The sequence below is a fragment of the Tachysurus fulvidraco genome, chromosome 3 (genome assembly GCF_022655615.1).
Source record: "Tachysurus fulvidraco isolate hzauxx_2018 chromosome 3, HZAU_PFXX_2.0, whole genome shotgun sequence".
In the NCBI taxonomy this organism is placed as follows: Eukaryota; Metazoa; Chordata; class Actinopteri; order Siluriformes; family Bagridae; genus Tachysurus; species Tachysurus fulvidraco.
The window spans coordinates 22144395-22164590 of NC_062520.1; the positions used below are offsets into that span (position 1 = coordinate 22144395).

Here is a 20196-nt window from a genome sequence, read left to right on the forward strand (position 1 = left end):
TGCACACAATAAGAGCTCAATCTTCTGATATATGATCTTGTCAGCTGGTGAAAAAGGTTTTGTAAAGATTTTTAGAGAATATCTCCAGGACCAAATTGATAAAACTTTATTGCAACTGTACAAAAGGTGTATTATTAAATTGAACCATGAGCAACACTCCAAGAACCGTAGCACAAAGATTAAATCCATTTGTTTTTTAATAATTAAATAGGATCAATTTAAAATCATACCATACACTGTATCTTCTTCTAATTTTTTTGGTTGATTTATTTATTGAATGCAGGTATACTATTGAAGAAATCGAAGACTCGACATCTTTTCAGTCCGTTTTAATCTCAGTTGTATGGAATCTCAGTCGTTCCGAGGTACGTGTAAAGCTACCGATAGCGTGTGTGATTGACAGAATGCTCATATACAACAAAACAATTGTTATATGCCGCTGAGGCTGACGGTTCTTTAAATCAACTGCAGATTGTTGGGAATTGTGGCAAAGTGTTCAGGTTGGGAAGTAATAGCTTCATTGTGACAAACAGGGCTAGGACCGAGACTCAAGCACAAACATTTATATATAAATATTTACTTGTAATACAAAGTATGAATAGCACACTCATACCCATATTTGCACTCACGCATTTTTTAATGAACTATTCCTCAACTTTCCCTCAGGTCTGTTTGGACCTCCATCATCTAAAACCTTTAGGTTGGGAAGAACATCCCTGTGTTAGGTAGGGACAAACATTCTGAGAACATTATAGCCGATGGAAAAAAACTAATCAAATTGAACAAAATAAAAAACAAAAAAATGAACATATTTACAAAGATCTTCCAATAAACAATTTTTTAAAAATGTAATCAATTTTATTTATTGTTCATGTAGAAGTTGTACAGACATAAGTTGTTAACAAATAAGGTCAATGAATTATTATTATTATTATTATTTAATTAATCAAATAAATTAATACAATATTAATATTAAATTAATATTTGCAGTCCAAGTATAGTCTGCTCTTTTGAAGATTCAGTTTGGTGATTATGTTTCTGGGCGACCCAGTGGTGCAGTAGGTAACATCGCAGATTCACAGCTCCAGGGTCCTGGGTCCGATCCTGAGCTTAGGTTAATGTCTGTGAGCTGTTTCATGTGTTTTCCATGCCACCAAAAACATGCCAGTGGAGTATCTACTCTAAAATGTCCCTGTGTAGAAGTGGTGTCCGATCCTGAAAGTTTTCAGGCTCCAGACCAGGATAAAGCGATTAGTGATGACGAATATTTGTGTTACGAACGTTACGAATCCTACTGCTCACACAAATCACCGACTGAGCTCGCAGATGCCTCTACAGAAGTGCTACATGTGTTAGCATGTTTTAACAACAGGTTTATCAAAGTGCAAAAGATTGCAAAGTGTTAAATTACTGTAATAAAAAAAATGCTAAGATGATTCGTGATATTATCCTCTATCCGACTGCCTATGCATACTCATATAAACAGTCCTGAGGAAATAACAAATATACCCTGGTGAATGATTTGAAAACTTCCACTTTTTGTGTCAATGATTTAGGAGAAGCAGTGCAATTCTGCCACTAACAGTACAATGCTCAAAACCTCTTTCTGCTTAAAACGATTACAATGCAAAATACTGCACAAGTGTGACTGTCACTTGCTTTGTTTAAAAAAAAAAAGGAAGAAGAAAATCACACTTTATAAAAAAAAGAACATTTCACAATTTTATAATCCAAGTAAAATACTTGGCCTCACCTATCTCCAAAAAACCTGGAAAAATAGCAGTCCACATCAGAAGTAAATTAAAGACATTATATCATTTTGCATATTAAAACTTTTCATAATATAATGGCTTATTTGTCATTACAGCTACTCAAAGGATTTGCTTTAGCTTTTTATTCCATAAGTGCAGTTTTACACAGATAAAAAATAAAACAGACCTGCCCTGACCTGCACTGTTCTTTAACTGATTGTGCTATATATGGATTTTTTCCACTTATCTGACATTTTGCACTTTTTTTGCATTTTGTATTTTTGTCCTAGAGGAACATTTTGGACCACTGTATATAGGCGGATGATAGAAATCTTCACGAAGGTTGAACAAATGAACAAATGACTTCAGATGAAGGGTTAGGACTATTCCACATTCTATAATACACCCCCACACACCTGTCACACACACATGGGGATACTTTCTATTCATTAGTTGGAACTGGCTGGGCTTACTTCACAGCTCAGTTAATCTGACACACAGGATAATATTTCACATATTCTCTCAGGTATTTTCTTGCACTGCATTTCCTTTTCAATACATCCAGCACCTTTCAAGTTCTGTTCTTGTCTGCTGTTGCTCAGGACCTCTTACACACTCTTACTTTCCCACTCCTATTCCCTCTGTATCTATTCTTTCCTATTCTGTACTTTTTTCTATTATTGCTCCATGTCCTGACTGAGCATCTCACCCTCACATTTCCCAGCATTAGCACTGCTAGGCTGTGAGCTCCTTAATCTCTGCTCTACACTACTCACATGTATGTAGCTGTATGTTCACATGTATCCCAGGGACAGGTCTGGGTAGGGTCTGTTGTCACTAGAACACTGAGGAGGTTGTGCTGCGAGTCCTTCAATACTGTCCTCTCCAAAGCTCCCCTGCAGATTCCCATGTGCAAGATTCTAAAATAAACAACAGGAGACTTGTTTTTTAACTCTGTGATAGCAAATATAAGAACATGCTTTTTTAAAAAAAAAATAACAGCCTTGCAAGACATGATTTGTCTAAAGTAATTTGACAAGGGCATCCGAGCTGCTGGCTTTCTCCTTTGAGGTCATTAATCCACACATCGGACAACCACAACAGATTTGCACTGAAAAGAAAGTTCACCCTTATCTACCTTGGCTAATGTCACAAAAGAGAGCACATGGCCAATCCTGCTCCCTTTGGGTCCTGACACTAGGTCGAGTGCTTTTCTGTTGCACCACTGAGGAGCCCAACGTGAACATTTTTCAGATTTATGAATTTCTCTGACAAATTGCAAAATATTCCTACATTTATGCATGTGGTATTTGCAAAAATGTTCAAAGATGCATATTACTGTAGTTAAACGCATGATAGTCTTACCTGGCCTATGTATGGCTGCTGGAGCATGCTATGATCAAGGCTAGACTGTGCGCAGAGAGTATGACCTCCATGGAGCTCTCCAAACTGCCCATGCTTCTCCTGACCCTCGGTATCCAAGCAGGTTAGCAGTTCCTCCAAATACTCACCCACATGTGAGTTACCTGCATGAATGTAGGAGGGATCAAATTCCTGGTTGCAGTTCACGGACACAGTGTTTAATTGGTTCTTATAGGGAAGACCCTGTGGAAAATGGTTGGTTTCCAGATAAAAGCTTCCAGGATGCTGCAATCCAGACTGTAAGACAGCTGGCAGCTGCTCATCTATGGAGCTGCGCTCTATAACACTAACTCCATCACTGCTATTCGCCTCAGTGTGCGACAGTGTATGATACACTTCCTTCTCAGGGCAAAAGAAGCAAGAAAGCTCTGGTTGGTATGCATGGTTGTGGTTCCCTGGATGACATGACTGCAGTTGTGGCTTGATCTGAAGTCGAGGTTGTGTTAAGCTTGGCTGTTTGGGCAGACGATTCTGTGCTTCAAGAGTCTCCTGATGATTTTGCTGCCTATCTTGCATAGAAGTACATTGCTGAGATTGTAAATAGGATTGCTTTGGTATAAACTGCTGCATGTTTGGCTCTGAAGGCTTGTCAAGAAATGACAAGTTGTGTTGCTGGGACTGTGATAATAAAGGACTTTGTAAAAATTGCTGCTGACCCTGTGACCATGGGATCAGTGGGGGTTGTGGTGGAGGCTGGGGTTGAGGTGCAATACAAGGGAGACACTTCTCCTCCAGATTGGCCTGAAAGCTGCTGGGAAGTACAAGGTCCACCTTCTTCCTAAGAGAGTCTTGGACATAGGAGAGAACTTCATCAGTAAAGTCCTCAAAGCCATATCGACCATCCAGCTCTATGTTAAGGAACAGCTCTTCTTGCTGTAGGAGCTCTAAGTCTTCTGGAGTGATCCCCAGACTGCCCATGAGGCTCATGAGTTCACAGTTATTCTCTTCCCCTTCAGAGCTAATTACAGGATCTGGTTTAAAGAGAGGGGTCTCAGGGAGAGAAAGAATGCTCTTCTGCCAGTTACTAGAAAAGATCCCACCAAGCTCGTCCTCTCCTTCCTCGTGGTCCCTTGCGCTCGGCTCATCCGAACCTAAAGGGCAGACATACAGAGACTCATCTTGTTTTAGCATGGAGCCAAGGAGGGAGTTGGGATCTAGCCCACTAGGGAGTTTCAGTTGGTTACTGTCTCCTGGAGCAACAGACGCAATAGGTTCTGGGCCAGAGGGAATGCCACTAAACGACATGTCATACAGTACAGCCTCTCCTGTGGTGAAGCTGAAGGGGAGCATAAGGCTACGCTTCTTCAGGGTCTCTTCTCCTTCTTCATCCCTGCAAGAAAACAATATGTGACTATTTGTGGATTAAAATGGATTTGAACATGTTGTCTGTTGTATATATCTTTACACTCAAAAAAAAAGAAAAAAAAAGAATGGGACCTACATGAGTACTCTTTGGGAAGCGATGATGAAGTCGGGTCGGCCATTTTTGTAGATAAGTCTGGCATTGGCCTGCACCCAAACCCAGCCACTCTGTTTGGTAAGCAGCCTAAATACAGTCAAACCACTCTCACCTGTCTTTATCACTGAAGAGGAGAAAAAATAACAGAGTGTACTTATTATGAGATTTAAGTATTACTGCTTATTTTATCTGAATATATCAGGACAACCAAAAGAGTCCCAGGTTTTGACATAGGGTACAAAAGAATGCTACTCTTTATGCTTCTCCAATTAATATAATTCAAAACACAAGCACAGGACATGAGAACATCATGACCTTGACTGATATCATATGAGATGCATGACAGCATGAATGTCTGCAACAGCAGTCCAGAAACTTACTGCGTATGTGGTTCTCAGCACAGTGTAGCATGTCTGCTGCATGAATAAACTGGTAGCCTGAGCCACGATAGCACAGCTCTGCCTCTGTGTAGCCCAGCACAATCTTCCCTCTGTGCACAGACAAACAGAAACTAGTCAAACTAATGGCCTAATAGAAGACACATAAAAAAAAAGGCAAACAAAATACAAGGGCAAAAGAGTTATTATCCGGATAAGTCAGGGTGGTGTAGACAGCATGACTGCTGTACTGTTGTAGATAGTAGAATGCTGCTAACAGCAATGAGCACCTGATAGGACAGAAGTGATAAATGGCATTTTTATCGTGCAGTGGCTCTCAAGTTTAAAGTCAGTGAATCCTAGATTAAATGTGACAAATAAAAACTCTAATGCTTTTGCTAGGAAAAGGTAAAAGCTCTTAAGCATTTAAAATAAAAAAAATTAGAAAGGAATAAAAAATATAAATAAATAAATGTAAAAGTTTAAAACAAAGATAAAGCAAAAAGGAATAAAACTTATCCACTGAAATGGTCACAAGTGCTAAATGAAGTGTGTCACTCACTTGGCATCACATGCAAGTGGTGTAAAGTCCAGTTTGTGTTTGGTCCTGAAGATGAAGTTTTTGGCACGAATCTCCAGAATGGAGGGAGGCTGAACTGGACAGGCAAGGGCAAATAAGGCCAGCTGAGGTGGAATGGGTTTGCCCTCTGGAGTCTTTTCATTCTGCCCGTGCAAGAACCTTAAACGGCCGGTTAAGTTCATGGCCTGTGGATATCAAGGCCAACAGACAGCGTGTCAGCCACGTTAGCCACCGAAAGAACATACACTTGTGATTAGAGGGAAAGTTCAACAGTGCTGCTAATTTAAAATCAGTAACTACACATTACAGTAAACTATCATGGAAAACTGATAGGCTTTCCAATCTAAAATCTTTTATGTGGTAATATACTGGATATAAATGTTAAGAGCCGAAATTCACATTTAATTATATAAATAGTGGCAAAGATTCTTGCTTTGCAGAAGCATTAGCTGTCGTCTGAAAAGCTGTCATATGCAGCCCTTAAAGCGAAACACTAATATCACAGCTACACTGAAACATTTTAAATCTGCAAAAGGTGGTAATAGTGATTATCTTCCACTGTGGCACTACATTAAAAGTATGGTTTGGTAACTGCAGCTTGGAGACTTTACGAATGAATGACCACTCTTAAACCACATACAAATGATGGAAAAGAATCAAAAATAATAGGCTAAAACTTAAGAAGCAATAAAGCTTGCATGGAACAAACAAGTTCATAATCAATGATAATGAACAGGTACTTGATGAACATATAAAAAATAAAACAGCAACTAATAATAATAATAATAATAATAATAATAATAATAATAATAATAATAATAATAATAAGTAATAATAACAGGAATTGCGGAATGTTTAACAGTTTGGACCCCTTCTTGCTGTCAAGTCTTATCTAGAAGGCCCTCTAAAATTGTCAAAGATCTCATTTAACTCATCCTTTACTGCACATCCTTTACAAGGGTAGATGCTTGATTATGTATGTAAACAACATCTAGATAAGCGAGAGACAATTTGAAATCAGGTGCTGTGGGTTGCTGTTAAAATGAACTATTTAGCCACAATCATCAAAGGTATGTGTGGAGAAAAAAGCTTTTCATTGCTGGCTGCAGCATGGATTTGTTATGCTTTGGGGATGTGTGGCAGCCAGTGGCACGGGAAAAGAGGCTGCTTTTGCAACAGGACAATAATCCAATGCATACCTAAAATCCACTACTTGAAAAAAAGCAGCCTGAAGATTTCTGGAATGGCCTTCACAAGCCCTGACTTGAACATCACTGAAAATATGTAGGTGGCCTTATAATATCTCGGAATTCTGCAACAGTGGTTGAAAATTCAGTAAACAGAAAGGAGAAAGACTGCTAGCTGACTACAAACTGTGTCTGCAATGTAAGATATATGCCAAAGGGTATGTTACTAAGTACTGACTTAGAAGGGTAAGGGTAACCTTTGCACAAGCCACAATTACTTTTATCAAGTACTTTCATTAGGTTTATCAAACATAAGCTAACTATTCATTTTTGCAGAACAGTTTGCTTTAGTTTAAAAGTTAAAAGTAATTGAGGCATCTCTCTCCTATCTGTTGAAACCTCCACTCTATCTCTGCTTCCTCTGTAGCTTCCTAGACTCTTTCATCTCTTCCTTACCCTGACTCCTTTTCCTCCCTGCCCTTTCCTCTCCTCTCTTTCCTTAACATTGGACCCCCTCTGCCTTCCGTCCACTAAACCCAGGAAGACATCTTGTCCTACTCCTTGACTGTGAGATGTGCTGCGCATCGATCAGAAAAAAATAAGATCAGCAAAGAGGAATTGGCAGAAATCACAACTCGATGCAGATCTGACCATAAACTTATGTCCAAATTCTCTTCAGATGAGACTTCTGCAAAGACTGCCTTCTACATGGAAAAGCTTTAACCTTCTGCACAAGGTCCCCGTAAGCTCCACAACATCAACATCTCTTCACTACTCGACCCCACGGATCCGACCAGCTTCATCCTCCCACACTGCTGAGGTCTTTGCCAACCTTTTACAATGAGAAGATTCTGAAAATCTACCAGACCTTCACTTCTGCCCAGACTACACCTGCATTACACAGCCAGGATTCCCCTACTGTCACATCTCTCAAACATAGCAGGAGAAGGGGTCTTACAATACTACTTGAAACTCCCCTAGATGTCTGAAGAGTTAAGTCACTGGTTGTCTTCAAACAACAGGTGAAACAACCTTAGCTCTTCCTGAAACACAGAAACTAGCTCATATGCAAGTTTTAAAAAATAATAATTGCACTATAATTCCTCTTAACAGAATTTGGAATATCCCCTTGAAATAAGTGAGCAGGGAAAACGTTGCGTTTCCTAGCAGTTACCACATGTCCAGGACTTAGAAGTTTAAAGCCTCAGGACCGCCGTGTGAATGACACTGAGTGTTATTATTACATGCAGCAACATGTGTAATGATTTACAATTTCTATGTAATATGGTTAAAATTAGGACTGGGCTATAATATTTCGCAAAAATATATCGTGAATGTCTGTGATTTGTCAGAACCCTCTGAGAATAATCATCAAGAGGAATCCTGAACAAGTTTAGAGTGTGCTAAATAAAAGGTTTGGCTTTGGTTAGAGCACATTTGTGTTGCACATGTTACAGTTATGAAGCACTGTTTCAAAGGCACTAAGCAATCCGTTGATTTACTAACACTGCCATTCCGTGTAACATAATAAAGCAAAATACAATGGCTCTTTTTTGCTGTCAGAAGATTTTGCTGACATGGTTAGGTCTCCCCTAGTCCCTCGGAGGGTTAAATTATATTACTTTAGTGTGTCTGCATACATATATGCTTTAGGCTCAGGGTTGCAGAGTTTTCTTTCAGACGAAGAAAGAATTATCTGGTGTGTTAATTCATGAATGGGAAACATAGTTTTGAGCAAGATTCAATTCGTTACAAGGATGCCTGCTTCTCCTCTTACTTATTTATGACAAAGAATGAGTCAGAAAGCATATTTTCCACCTTTTAAACTGCTCGGCATGAGTATAATTTCCAGTATCTTACGTTCCTTTGTTTTTTATTTCTATTCTTCTTCAACTTACCAGAAAGCCAGATGAGTTGTTCAATAGGCATCTTAACCTGCACATGAAATTTCGTTCCAGAAAGGCAGAGTTCTCTGGAGGTAACTGCTCAGGGTTGTAATATGTATGGTGTAACTGTGAATCTTCTGTATCTGCAGGGGGAAAAAAGATACCGCTTTCAAAATATCCACAGTGATTGATATTATTTATTTTATTAACGCCACGTGGTAATCAATGCAATATGACGGTATGAAGCTATCTAGGTTCTGGTAACGTCATCTATAATGTACTGGTTACAGTGGAATGCAAGAAAAACTTATTTGCTGTTCAGAATCTGCATACAGCTATTATCTATAATCTAAATAAATGATCTAGATCTAAATCTATAACTTTAAATTAGCAGACAGCCTTTATGTCAGCAGGCTCTGAGAGAAAGTTTTATGACGTGCCATTTCTCTAAAATAAGTGGGCTGGCACTGTATTTCAAGCAGTGATCTGGAAGGATGAAATGGATCAATCATAAAAAAATTAAAAAAGCATGTGAACAATTCCTAACAGCTACAAACACCTATCAGCTCCATACACAGCCTACAGTACCATAACACACACCCTTATGTAGTAAAGCACTGAGATCACAGTGGGGTTCGGGGACCCTACGGAATCTGCAAAGTCATTTATTTTAAGTGAAATTCAATGCAAAATTTTCAAAGGTCTCATATTTATTTTTGAATAAATAGCCCATGTGACTGAATCAAAGCCCTGGGTTTAATATTTAAAAAAAAAAAAAAAACAAGACTACACATAAAATGAATTCTATTGTTGATAAATAGGTGTTACGAGTTTATAGGTCAGGAATAATAGTTATAATAATAAATCAATATTTTATTAATTAAATTCCAATAATGAAACTAATATTTTATATATATATTCTACTTGACGGTTAAAAACCTCTGCCACTGCAAAAATCACTCTTGGAAGAAAATCCCTGAAGAAGAACCACTGAGAACGCTTTAGATCTGTTTCTCTTTTCTCCTTGTGTTTTTTTTCCGCAGTATAAAAAGAGTACTCGACTTGGTTGCTACGTATTAAGTAAAAGGCCCTATCATTTTTACTTTTACCTTGGACTTGTTGCCCAGTGTCTGGAGAGTTACTGGGGTTAAGAGCCCAGTGGAGTTGCCGGTTAAACTCAGCCCTGTCGTCTGTGTGAACAAGCTCATAAACACTCTGATGGATGATATCTGTCTGTAAAAAGAATAAATATCCAGACGTTAAGTGACATGATAGCAAAAATACAAGCACAGAAGTTTTGAGCTTTATAGCATAACTGAGACTAACCTGTTGGAACCCGAGATAGTCCTGAACAGTTGAAGAGACATAAAAAACTGTGCCATTAGCGGTGACCACCAATACGAATCCATTTATGACCTAAACAAGAAGAAATGAGGCTGAGCATGGATAGGAGATTTAAAATATACTGTAACAGATACAGTGACAGATACTGAACATTAATGAGGATAGTAATGAACAAATAAGGGTATGTTCACTCAATAATATAAGATTTATTTTGGATTGATTACTTATTACAGATTTCCTTTATCTAAGAGGCACATTTATCAAAAGAAAGCTTTAATATTTGAACTGATATAATAAAAGCATAGTATAATAACCTTGTATAAGAGACCAGTAGAGGATGTCTCTCAGGCCTGAGGTTTTTAATCAGTCTTCATTCTCTTTTTTTTAGCAGTAAGTGCTATAAAATGATATTAAATAAAGCAGAGCTCCAGATTACCTGTAACAGAAGTTCACCTTCTGGCAACTCCTGAACGTGTACTTTTGCGTCGATGTTTGCTGGTTGATTAGAGCTGCTGGTTTTCAGGACAGCTAAAAACAACACAAGTGATAAGATGAGTACCTCTGTACCTAAGATAATGGCTCTTCCTGAAGAGAAAACACAAGCTGACGTATGGTAAATGAAATAAAATATGTTACAATCTATGCCATTGGTATTTGAAAACTCAGGAGTATACAAAATTTACAGATACAAAATTATTTCATCTTTTTGACTAAATCACTGATGTAATTAACTACGAATCCCTGTCCATTCTGCCTGGAGGCATGGTACAAGTTCCCTGTAACTTCCTGTCTAACTGTTCTTAGAAATACTAGAATGAGGCTCATGTCTCTCTTGTCATGTTTCTCTTGTCAATTATTAATTGTCCCTTTCCAAAGGTTCAAATTAAAGATTGTAATGTCCTCAAATGTTTAAGCTCAAAACATCCCTCTACTGCATGTGTTATTCATGTTATATGTTAATATTTGCTCATAAACTGACAATAATTCTGGAGCTGATAGTCTGTCAGTTTATTTATTCCCAGAACAAAACATAACAACAATAACAACAACAACAACAACAACAATAATAATAATAATAATAATAATAATAATAATAATAATAATAATAATAATAATAATAATAATACAGGCCCTTTTTGTTTTTAATGTGGCAATACCACTTAGTGAACCTTAAATAGCAACTTGGCTGATGCTTTATTTGCCTATGGTGCGGTGCTGAAAGCAGAAAGTTCAATGTCTACAGAAGCTCTAACACACACATTATAAAGCCTAGAACAGGAAATTGTTATTTTTCACTATAAAATATATTTTAATAAGACTGCTATAATGACTCAGGAAAATAAACCTATTTTTTAACCTGCAATATGGTCGAATGAGGAGAATCCGTTCAGGCGAGAACTGCAAGACGGATGAGTTCATTTACTTGAAGGAACATGATGCTGTTTGTCACAAACATAATCAAAACCATGACAAGCCGAATAACCCAAATGGTATCAAAGCACAGCATTGCACAACACTATAAAGTCCAACTAATTCCAAGTTTTCACTGGATTAATACAAACTGTGACATAAGCTATCGCTACGTAGGTGTCCTGCCTACTGCTGTGTAGAATGCAAAGCTGCTTGTAACTCCCCACCTACACCCAGTTCAAACAAAATTCACCCCATCGATTTGAGATTTGAACTTGTCAGCTTGGGGTAATCATCTCAACTACCACTTCCTACCCCATTTAAGGACTGCGGTTACCAGAAAACACAAATGCAGGTACAGGTTGTGACTATAATTTCTTGGGTAGGCTACCTGATGTTGACTTCAGTTCAATTCCATTAGATGGAAAACAGACATTTATATGATTAATATAAAATTATTAGAATTTTATATGATGATGCTTTCAAATAAAAACAGTCCTAAATATGATTGTTTCTTAATATATTGATTAATACCTTAAGCAAAGTTTTATGGTGTAATAATGACTGAAGATTTGGAAAACATGATATATTTGATGACATAGCAGCACCAGCATTTCTTCCTGTCCTATAAAATAACAGTGGAAGAAAACACTTTTCCCCCAATGACTTTTGTGAAATAATAAAGATTTATGTACGGTATGTTTAAAGGCACTTCATTCACCCACACTTGGGACTGTTTTGCTGTCAATAGGATCTATTTTCCTAGTCAGCCTGGCAAGGTTTCACAAACGAGAGACAATCATTTTAGAACCAGGAGCTTGCACAAAACTGTGCAAGAAACACTCACAAACCTCTCATAGAATTTGATGATTTGAAGTTGCAGATAAACATATCAAGAGAAAATAAAAACTAGTCAGACTTGAAATTTTTCACCTGTTATGCAATGACATAGCAACACAAGTCATAGCCTAAGTTTTGTCCTACAGTTCGGTAACTTATTATCAAAGTCACAAACACGATGGTCACTGGCTGACCACCAACATCTAACCAATTACAAGAAGGAGGCGTATGTACTTTCGACAGGTCACAATAATGCACTTTGCAACCAGTAACAGTGTCACACAATGTTTCAAGTCTAGCTATTCAGTCCCTGCCAACACATGATTTTTAATAGTAAAGAAAAATATGCTGCTGCTGCTGCTGCTGCTGATGATGATGATGATGATGAGAAGGCATGTAACACAAATAACAGTGTTTGAACCCCTAATAATATTCTCAGCTGCTGTCTACAAAAAAAAACCTGCATATTTTACATGCACAATAGATCTTGAAAACCGATGCCACATTGCATTGTGCTATTACTCAACAATACTGCTGACCTGAGCTGCTTGTTTGCATACAAAGTTTAGATGCAGCAGATAATGTGAACCATTTATTTTGATATCGCTGTATGACCAGCTGTAGGATAGGCCCAAACATAAACAACTTTGTACGGATAAACATAAGAAAGCAAGAAAGCAAAAGCATGACTAATTAGTCTAATTAACAATTCCGATCTATACACAAAAATTTCCAAACAACAAGTGGACTAATGATACAGAAGCACTTACCTGATCTCCCTGATTTTTCTAATTTGGGTATGGCTTCAAATGCTTTTTTGATGCATTTAAAAACTGCCTGTCACTCAAAGTACAAATAAAAATCAACTACACAATCTAATCACACGCGTTCAATCTGGTTAGTTTGTCCTTTTTTAGTCTCAGATTTGACAGAATATACATGTAAGGAAACATGCACACACAGGGGGGCATTTAATCACCGATGCACTATCTAAAGACATCTGAGGAAACTCACACATACTTTTACAACCAAAGCCCTTCTCAGACAGTAAGCCAAGCCAAAGAATAAAGTGGTGACAGTGTACAGCTTTGAGGCAGCAAGGCCATGTGTCGCTGCTGAATACTAAAGCTGTTGGGGAAAGAGGAACACCTCTTCTGTTGTTTCTTTGCAGCACACAGCACTCCAAACAAACGCTATATAGGACTGTTCTATCCAGTTACCACGGATATAAAGAAATAGGTCGTTAAATACTGTTAAGCTATAGCTTCATTCATTTTAATAAACTGAAGAAACCGACCAACTGTTTTCACTTACGACAAAAGTATTAAACCTCCGGAAGTCAAAACAAACACAGAACAAAAGAGCTGAGTTACAGCTCAACTTTATTTGATCCCTTGAAAGTACGACCGGTAGAAAACAAGAGGTTAAGCCATTCTCTCATCTTTCTGGGTTAAATAACTAAAACATGAGTGCTGTTATACTAAATATCCGAGGGCAGAATAGATTGAGGTGATCACAGCTGTGCTGATGTTCAGTACTGCAGCAGTATCTATAAAAATACCAGAAATGTTATAAACATTTGAGCCGGGCTGCCTTCTATAACAGCAAATAAATGATGGTCAGTCATTTAAAAAGAAAACACCTAAAATCTCATATCTAAAATTGACTATACCAGGGGTGGGCAACCTTAAACACTCAAAGAGCCATTTGGACCCGTTTCCCACAGAAAAAAAACCACAGGGAGCCACAAAACCCTTTTGACATCTAAAATGAAGAGAACGCTGCATATATGGTTTTTTACCTATGGAAAGTGTAGAAAAAACTGTAGTGTGTTGCATTTATGAAATCAATGAACTGCTACCGAATAAACAAAATTGTAATTTCTGCAGGCAAACAAAAATATTTTGAACAGTTTGAATAACCTTAACAAAAAAGACGCCGTGTTGAAGGTTACTTTCAAACAAAATGTTCAATGTCTAATTGAGCCATTGCAACCACAATTGTTTTTATTGGTTGTTGTGTTAAATCTTTCCCAGATAGTGCTATTTTCTGATTGCCTATTGTGTAGCCTCTTTTTTTGATTGGCTGATAAGCGTCAGGCTCGACTAAGAACTCCAGGAGACGCTCTTGTTTACTGCCCGGTTCCATACAGACAGCGGTGCGGACTGATACATTTTGTGCGCTGCGGCTTATTAAATATATGATAATTAGTCAAAAAGTTTTTCTGCGTGAGAAATACGATGTGTGGCGGGAGAGCGTGACAAAAGACCAAACTGTCACACTCAATGTGTGACACTTGACAGCCCTGCATGACATCAAAACTTTAACTTGCCTGCTGCAGCAAACCAAAAATGCGTCTGCTTCTGTGATTCGGATTTCGCAAGTCGGCAGTTATGACGCATAATTTGAGTGACAAAAAAATTAAACACGGTTTATTTTAATGTTACAAGAGCATCATAATCTTAGAATTACATTTTTTTTTTAAACTAACTAACTAAAATAAAATACATTTAAATTAAATATTTATTTTACAAATCTACAGGGAGCCGCGGCAGAATGATGAAAGTAATTAACAGATTTTACATGTCAATTAAAAAAAAGTTTTGTCACAGCCTTAGAGCCAATAGAACAGATCCACTGTTATGTAATGCCACAATCTCAAGTTTTATACGCTTTACAGCACATTCTGCAAAAAAAGCATTCATTTACAGAGGAGACAAAGATATATGTAACAAGACCCCAGTTAGCTGTTTGATATGATAAAATGCTTTTAGACTCTTTAGTAAACAGGCTTGTATAAAAGAGGAAATGTGTGCTAGTAAAACATTAAGATCATATCTCAGCAGGCTTCTCTGCAGCATTTGCATGCAATAGGTTTTGAGCAGGGCACCAGTGGCTCACATCAAGACTTGGCAGGATCCCTGATGTTCAGTGAAACAGGTCAAAGTATGGCGCTAGAGACGGTGAGTATCAAACTCTTTCATAATTCTCCTCTGCAATGCCAAAAGTTCCCAGAGTCTGTTCAATTTTACTCACGCAACTCTGTAGGACAACTCTCATGAGATCAGGCATAATGGTGCATATACAACACACAACAATAATCAGTGGCTCTCAGGGCCCATGAAGGAAACTCAGGCATGAATGGGCAATCCTGCTGGGCCATTTTCTCATGCCATTTGCCAGCCACCTCTGGTTTCTGCCTGACTCAATAGTGACCTGCTCAGACTCTGAGAATTTGCAGCACTTCTTTTTTTTTTTAGCAACTGACGTTTGTTTACTTATTTATTGTGATACATTTTCTTTGGGTTTCTCCTGTGGCTATATACAGTAGAATACAATATAGTCTTTACTTTAGCCTTCACGTATACATTAAAGCACAGCAAAGTTTTTTCTTCACATCAGAACACAGGGTCAGCCATGGTACAGGAGCAGAGAGGGTTATGGTCCCTGCTCAGGGACCAGGAGCGACAGCTTGGCAGTGCTGTGGCTTGAATCCAGATCCTCCGATCAACAATCCAGAGCCTTAACTGCTTGAGCCACCACCCCTAACGTGGTTTAAGAGTTTTTTCTATGCGATATAATATGCTGTTTATTGCTGAATCTGCTACGTTAGCTGACACTTATCAAGTGCCTCTAGTGTGGTTGAGCAGTTGTCCTTTTCCTGATAACAGGTGGTTTGTGTACGTCTACTAATGCTGCTGGGTTTTTACTAATATGAAGCTCCCCTATGAATCCCCTTATTCTTTCTTTGTGTCCACTACATACTCTGTAGTTACCCTAAAGATGCTAGGTGCTTGCTGCCTTGACACTGGCCACATACTGAATGTAGAATTTGACTTACAGAGCACAACCAGAGCACAGGCAGGACTACAGTGCACATTAGCACACAGTGTACATGACTGACAGATTTAGACCCTGGTTTAAAGTGTAATTTGAATCCAAACACACAGACCAACCATCTAGCTAGTCATGTTGTACCCCACATCCAGTGTGCTCTAAGTGATTTAAGCACTTGGCAGTAAACAAATCAACAAATGAGGAGCTGAGACGATGCATTGTGGAGACTCATGTCCTTCAGCTTTCAGCCTTCTTTTTGCTTAATATCTAGTTATCCACAGAGGAGCAGCAGAAGGATGCTATATCTGCAGCCATGTCTGAGTTATTTTGCCAGGACACTGACCTAGGAGGTCAAACCAGCATGTTCAATGGATCTGGTTAGTCACTTGCTATTGCTGCAATCACCAGGAAAAAAGACACTACTAAAAAAATCAACACTATGTAATTTGTCCTGTGTACTCATGCAGCACTTTGTGCTTGCCACCAAGACCAAAGGAAGGTTTACAGCCATTACAACCAAATAAAATGCAATCTTTTCAAAGAAAATTAATAAAAGAGTTTTGGTTAATATCCCACATTGATACAGTGGATACACCCGTTGATATAGCTGTCGGGGTGAGGTGGGGGGTGTTTTATTTACTTCACTTATCCAACAACCAAAAACAAACTCTACTCCCACGGATAAATCTTTTCATTTGATATGTTTGTTTAACAGCAACATGCTCCCTGATTTCTGAATAGCACAAACTCTTTTTTTTTTGCCAAATCCAGCAGACTGCAAAGCGAGCATGTGAGCTGGTTGTGTGTAGGCACTATTTTTAAAAGGCAAAGTTATTAACTTGAACAATATTTCCAAAATCATAATGTGGAAACAGTAGTGGAAGATGCAGTTACCTCAATTTTCAGCACTTCATCAAGCAAAATTGAGTTAGACTCTTCTTTATGTGAAATAAGACACCATAAATGCATAGACAAAATATCAGCTTGTACACTTTCGGCCTTGGTAAAGAAAAAAATTATCTGTTTCACCAACAGAAGCATTTTGAGGAAACAATAAAATACATTGAGTACATAAAAGAACATATAAAGTTTCAAGCACACATTTTTTTCCATATACTGTAATACATATAATTCACTCATTGTGTTTTTGAGTTAAATTGCTTTAATTATTTTTTTTATCCTAGATATCTGGACTTCCGTTCAACCAAATCAAGTACATTGAAGATGTAAACCAAAGAAACTCCACAAAATGCTTAAAAATATGTACAACAGCTTCATTCATGAATTGGCACTAATGAGAATCACATGCTACTGACCCCACAAATCCATAATAGCAGTTTTTAAAATTGCAAAACTGTTTCATTTGTGAGTTAAATGCTACATAAATAAAGTTCATCCATTAGGACTTGTTGCAGAATGTGTTAACGATTCACGCCTCCAAGAAGACAAAGACTTAACACCTGCTACATTACTGAACCCTACAACAAGATCATGGAAAAAATCTTAAAGGAGTGTTTTGGGTATGATTAATAAAGCAAATAATGTACAGAAACATGAAACTCCTGCCCTACCATAAAACCATCGACAACACAGAATTTTGCAATATTTCTTCATGACAGGAAACATAACACTAAATCAGCTTCTATTGTCTTTCTATTGTATTTTAGCGCATAGTGCCAAAAATTTAAACCATTAATTCAATTATACCGCATTAAAATTTTTGTGTGGAAGTGAAAATGAGAAAATGTGCCTCTGACTTCTCACAGGAGCAAAATAAATCTGATGCAGCTGAATGAACCCTGTCTGGTGTGTGCACTTACTTTTGAAGTGACTCTTGGCACGCAGACATCCAACACTCAGCCTGAGAACTGTTAGTTTGTCCAGTTTAGCGATGACATCCTTATGAAAAGGCAGCAGGCTGGCCAACCGGTCCAGTTCTCCATTCAGTCGATCACGGTGCCTCTTAGAGGGATTTGACTTTGCAGGTTCAACTACAGACTCTTTCACACTGACAAAAGGGAGGGGGAAAAGCAAAATGAGTTTTAAATACTTACTAACTATGTATGATCAAACTCATGTCCAGAGTGACCTCACACACTGTGCACACTGTCATGCATTTATGTGAAACAGAAGTAAAGTCATGATTTCTCAATTCCAGTTTCAGCACTGTGAATTGTTGACAAGTGATTTATATTAACTCCACAAAAGAGCAAACATTATAATGATATGGATTTAACATGTGAATTTGTCTGTATGTTCCTTGTGCTAAAACAAATATAAAATGTAGTACATGTATATACTGTTTAACTCATTTAAAGGGAAGAGGAACTATTTTATTTACTCTGACTCTGTGTACAGGAGCGTGTTCTTTGTCTTTTCCTGTTTGGAAGTTAAGACTTATACGTTATAGCATCAAGTCGAAATGCAGCACTAGTGCCTTGTAACCACTGGATTGCTAAATAGCAAACTGTGTAGAAGATAAGACAGTGGCAAAGTTGTCCAGAACATATTAGGCTTAACAACCATCAGCAGTGGTGTACTAAAGGTGACCACTAAACCACTCAGCCACTAACCGCTGGCCCACAAGAGAGTAGATTGTGGAGCTGGGCTGAAGACCAGTGCTAAGTCGAATGATAAACAGGAAAATGCAGCCCCTGTGTATGAATGTTAGCAGAGTCCATGTTATATTGCAAGCTGAGTAGAGAAGAAAGAGCCTGAGAGGTGTGTGTGCCATACTAAGCAAGAGAACAGATAATAGTTAACTCACAGACAGTGCAGGAGTGAGAGATAACAAAGTTAGCAAGTTAACAAGGAAACCCAACTTAAGCAAGTAGCCATAAATAGCTCCAAAAGGTATGAAATACACTGCAGCTGAAAGGAGATAAGAGTCTAAAAAAACTTTTAGAAAAAGCTTAGTCCATAGTCACAAGCTACCCTTACACATATAGCTCCAAAGTCAAAAAGAAGCAAGATTACAACGATAATGAGATTTATATCAAATACTGTGTAACAGTCACTTAATCACTTTGTTGAAGGTCTCAGTATGTGTATGTTGGTGGTTAGGAGGGGTCAAATAGAGGGGTCAAATAGATGTTAACAAAACTTTTAACTCTCTTAAAATAAATGTTTTTAGTAAATGTTACTAAACTGGTTTATCTTAATAGACAGCACAGCTTAATGCTTGGAAATAAACTTTTAAGAAATATTAAATATTGGTTATTAGTTAGCTAACCAGAGCTAGCATGTAAAGAAGCAATAAAGATGAGAGCGCTAGTGATATATGATATGATATATGATATGACATATGATATGCTTATTACGACGTAGTAACAAACCATTTACAGGATTCAGAAGTAATATTCGTTAAAACTAACTATTACTAATACGTTTCGGCAGACAGGGAAGCTAGAAAGCTAACCTCAGAGTCGGGGTCTGTATGACAGACACCCAAACTAATCATGAGAAGCCTTTTACATTAGCGTTTCTGAAGTTAAGTATTGTTACCTTTTCAGGGCGGGTTTCCTCCTTTTGCGACTTGCATAAATATTTTTTGTGCTCGTGGTTTCCATTGTTTTTAGTCCTTGGTCGATTTGTCCCTTTAGTAATTTCAAAACAAACCCCGAAGCAGCTTTGGTTAGTTGGAGTGTCGCTACTCTTAGCTAGCTACATATACAAGTGGCTAACAATTCCTCTAAAGAACTCATATTATAGAGTTGCTTGCAAACTCTTGTATTACGATGCCATTCGATGCATTTAGATTAATTTTGCCCTACACATATAAATCTCTTAAAACAGCCGTCTATATACTCTAAAGACGCCTTAACTAGCTGGCTAACACTACGCAAGTCTAGCAACAGTTAGCTGCTAAATGTTTTAACTGACGTTTAGTTATCTAAATAACTGCCCCCCGTAGCATTTTGCTTCACAAAGGACTATCTATACATTACCCAATCTAGTCTGTTTAGATATGAATGCAAATATTAGCTGGTTGCCAACAAGCTTAGTAACGAAGTCGGTTCAGCTTCAGATGATTCCCTTGACTGTCTTGAGACTGCGACATCAGGCGTTTCATGCCACTTATGTGTCGTTCACGAATGAATAGA

General features: G+C 37.9%; 1 protein-coding gene across 2 annotated transcripts; it reads right to left on the minus strand.

The window, feature by feature from the left end:
* Window positions 1–833: 833 nt before the first annotated feature.
* Window positions 834–20196, minus strand: ahr1a (aryl hydrocarbon receptor 1a). Of its 2 annotated transcripts, XM_027150030.2 has the most exons (12): window positions 20041–20196; window positions 19598–19689; window positions 17914–18101; window positions 10443–10534; window positions 9989–10078; window positions 9772–9895; window positions 8675–8805; window positions 5572–5774; window positions 5013–5122; window positions 4615–4756; window positions 3117–4503; window positions 834–2671 (listed from the first exon to the last, which is right to left on the minus strand). In XM_027150030.2, the coding sequence occupies exons 2-12, from the start codon at window positions 19660–19662 to the stop codon at window positions 2546–2548; spliced, it is 2658 nt and encodes an 885-aa protein (XP_027005831.1). In that variant the 5' UTR covers window positions 19663–19689; window positions 20041–20196; the 3' UTR covers window positions 834–2545. The 2 variants fall into 2 exon arrangements, with proteins under 2 accessions (XP_027005831.1, XP_047667754.1); XM_047811798.1 differs by having other exon boundaries at window positions 19598–20177.

Excerpts from the sequence above, each read along its gene's own strand:
- ahr1a (XM_027150030.2), bottom strand. The coding sequence starts at position 19,662 with ATGGAAACCACGAGCACAAAAAATATTTATGCAAGTCGCAAAAGGAGG. Across the intron at positions 5,775-8,674 it reads ACAACTCATCTGGCTTTCTG|GCCATGAACTTAACCGGCCG; the intron begins GTAAGTTGAAGA and ends TGATATCCACAG. Across the intron at positions 4,504-4,614 it reads GCTTCCCAAAGAGTACTCAT|GGATGAAGAAGGAGAAGAGA; the intron begins GTAGGTCCCATT and ends GTTTTCTTGCAG.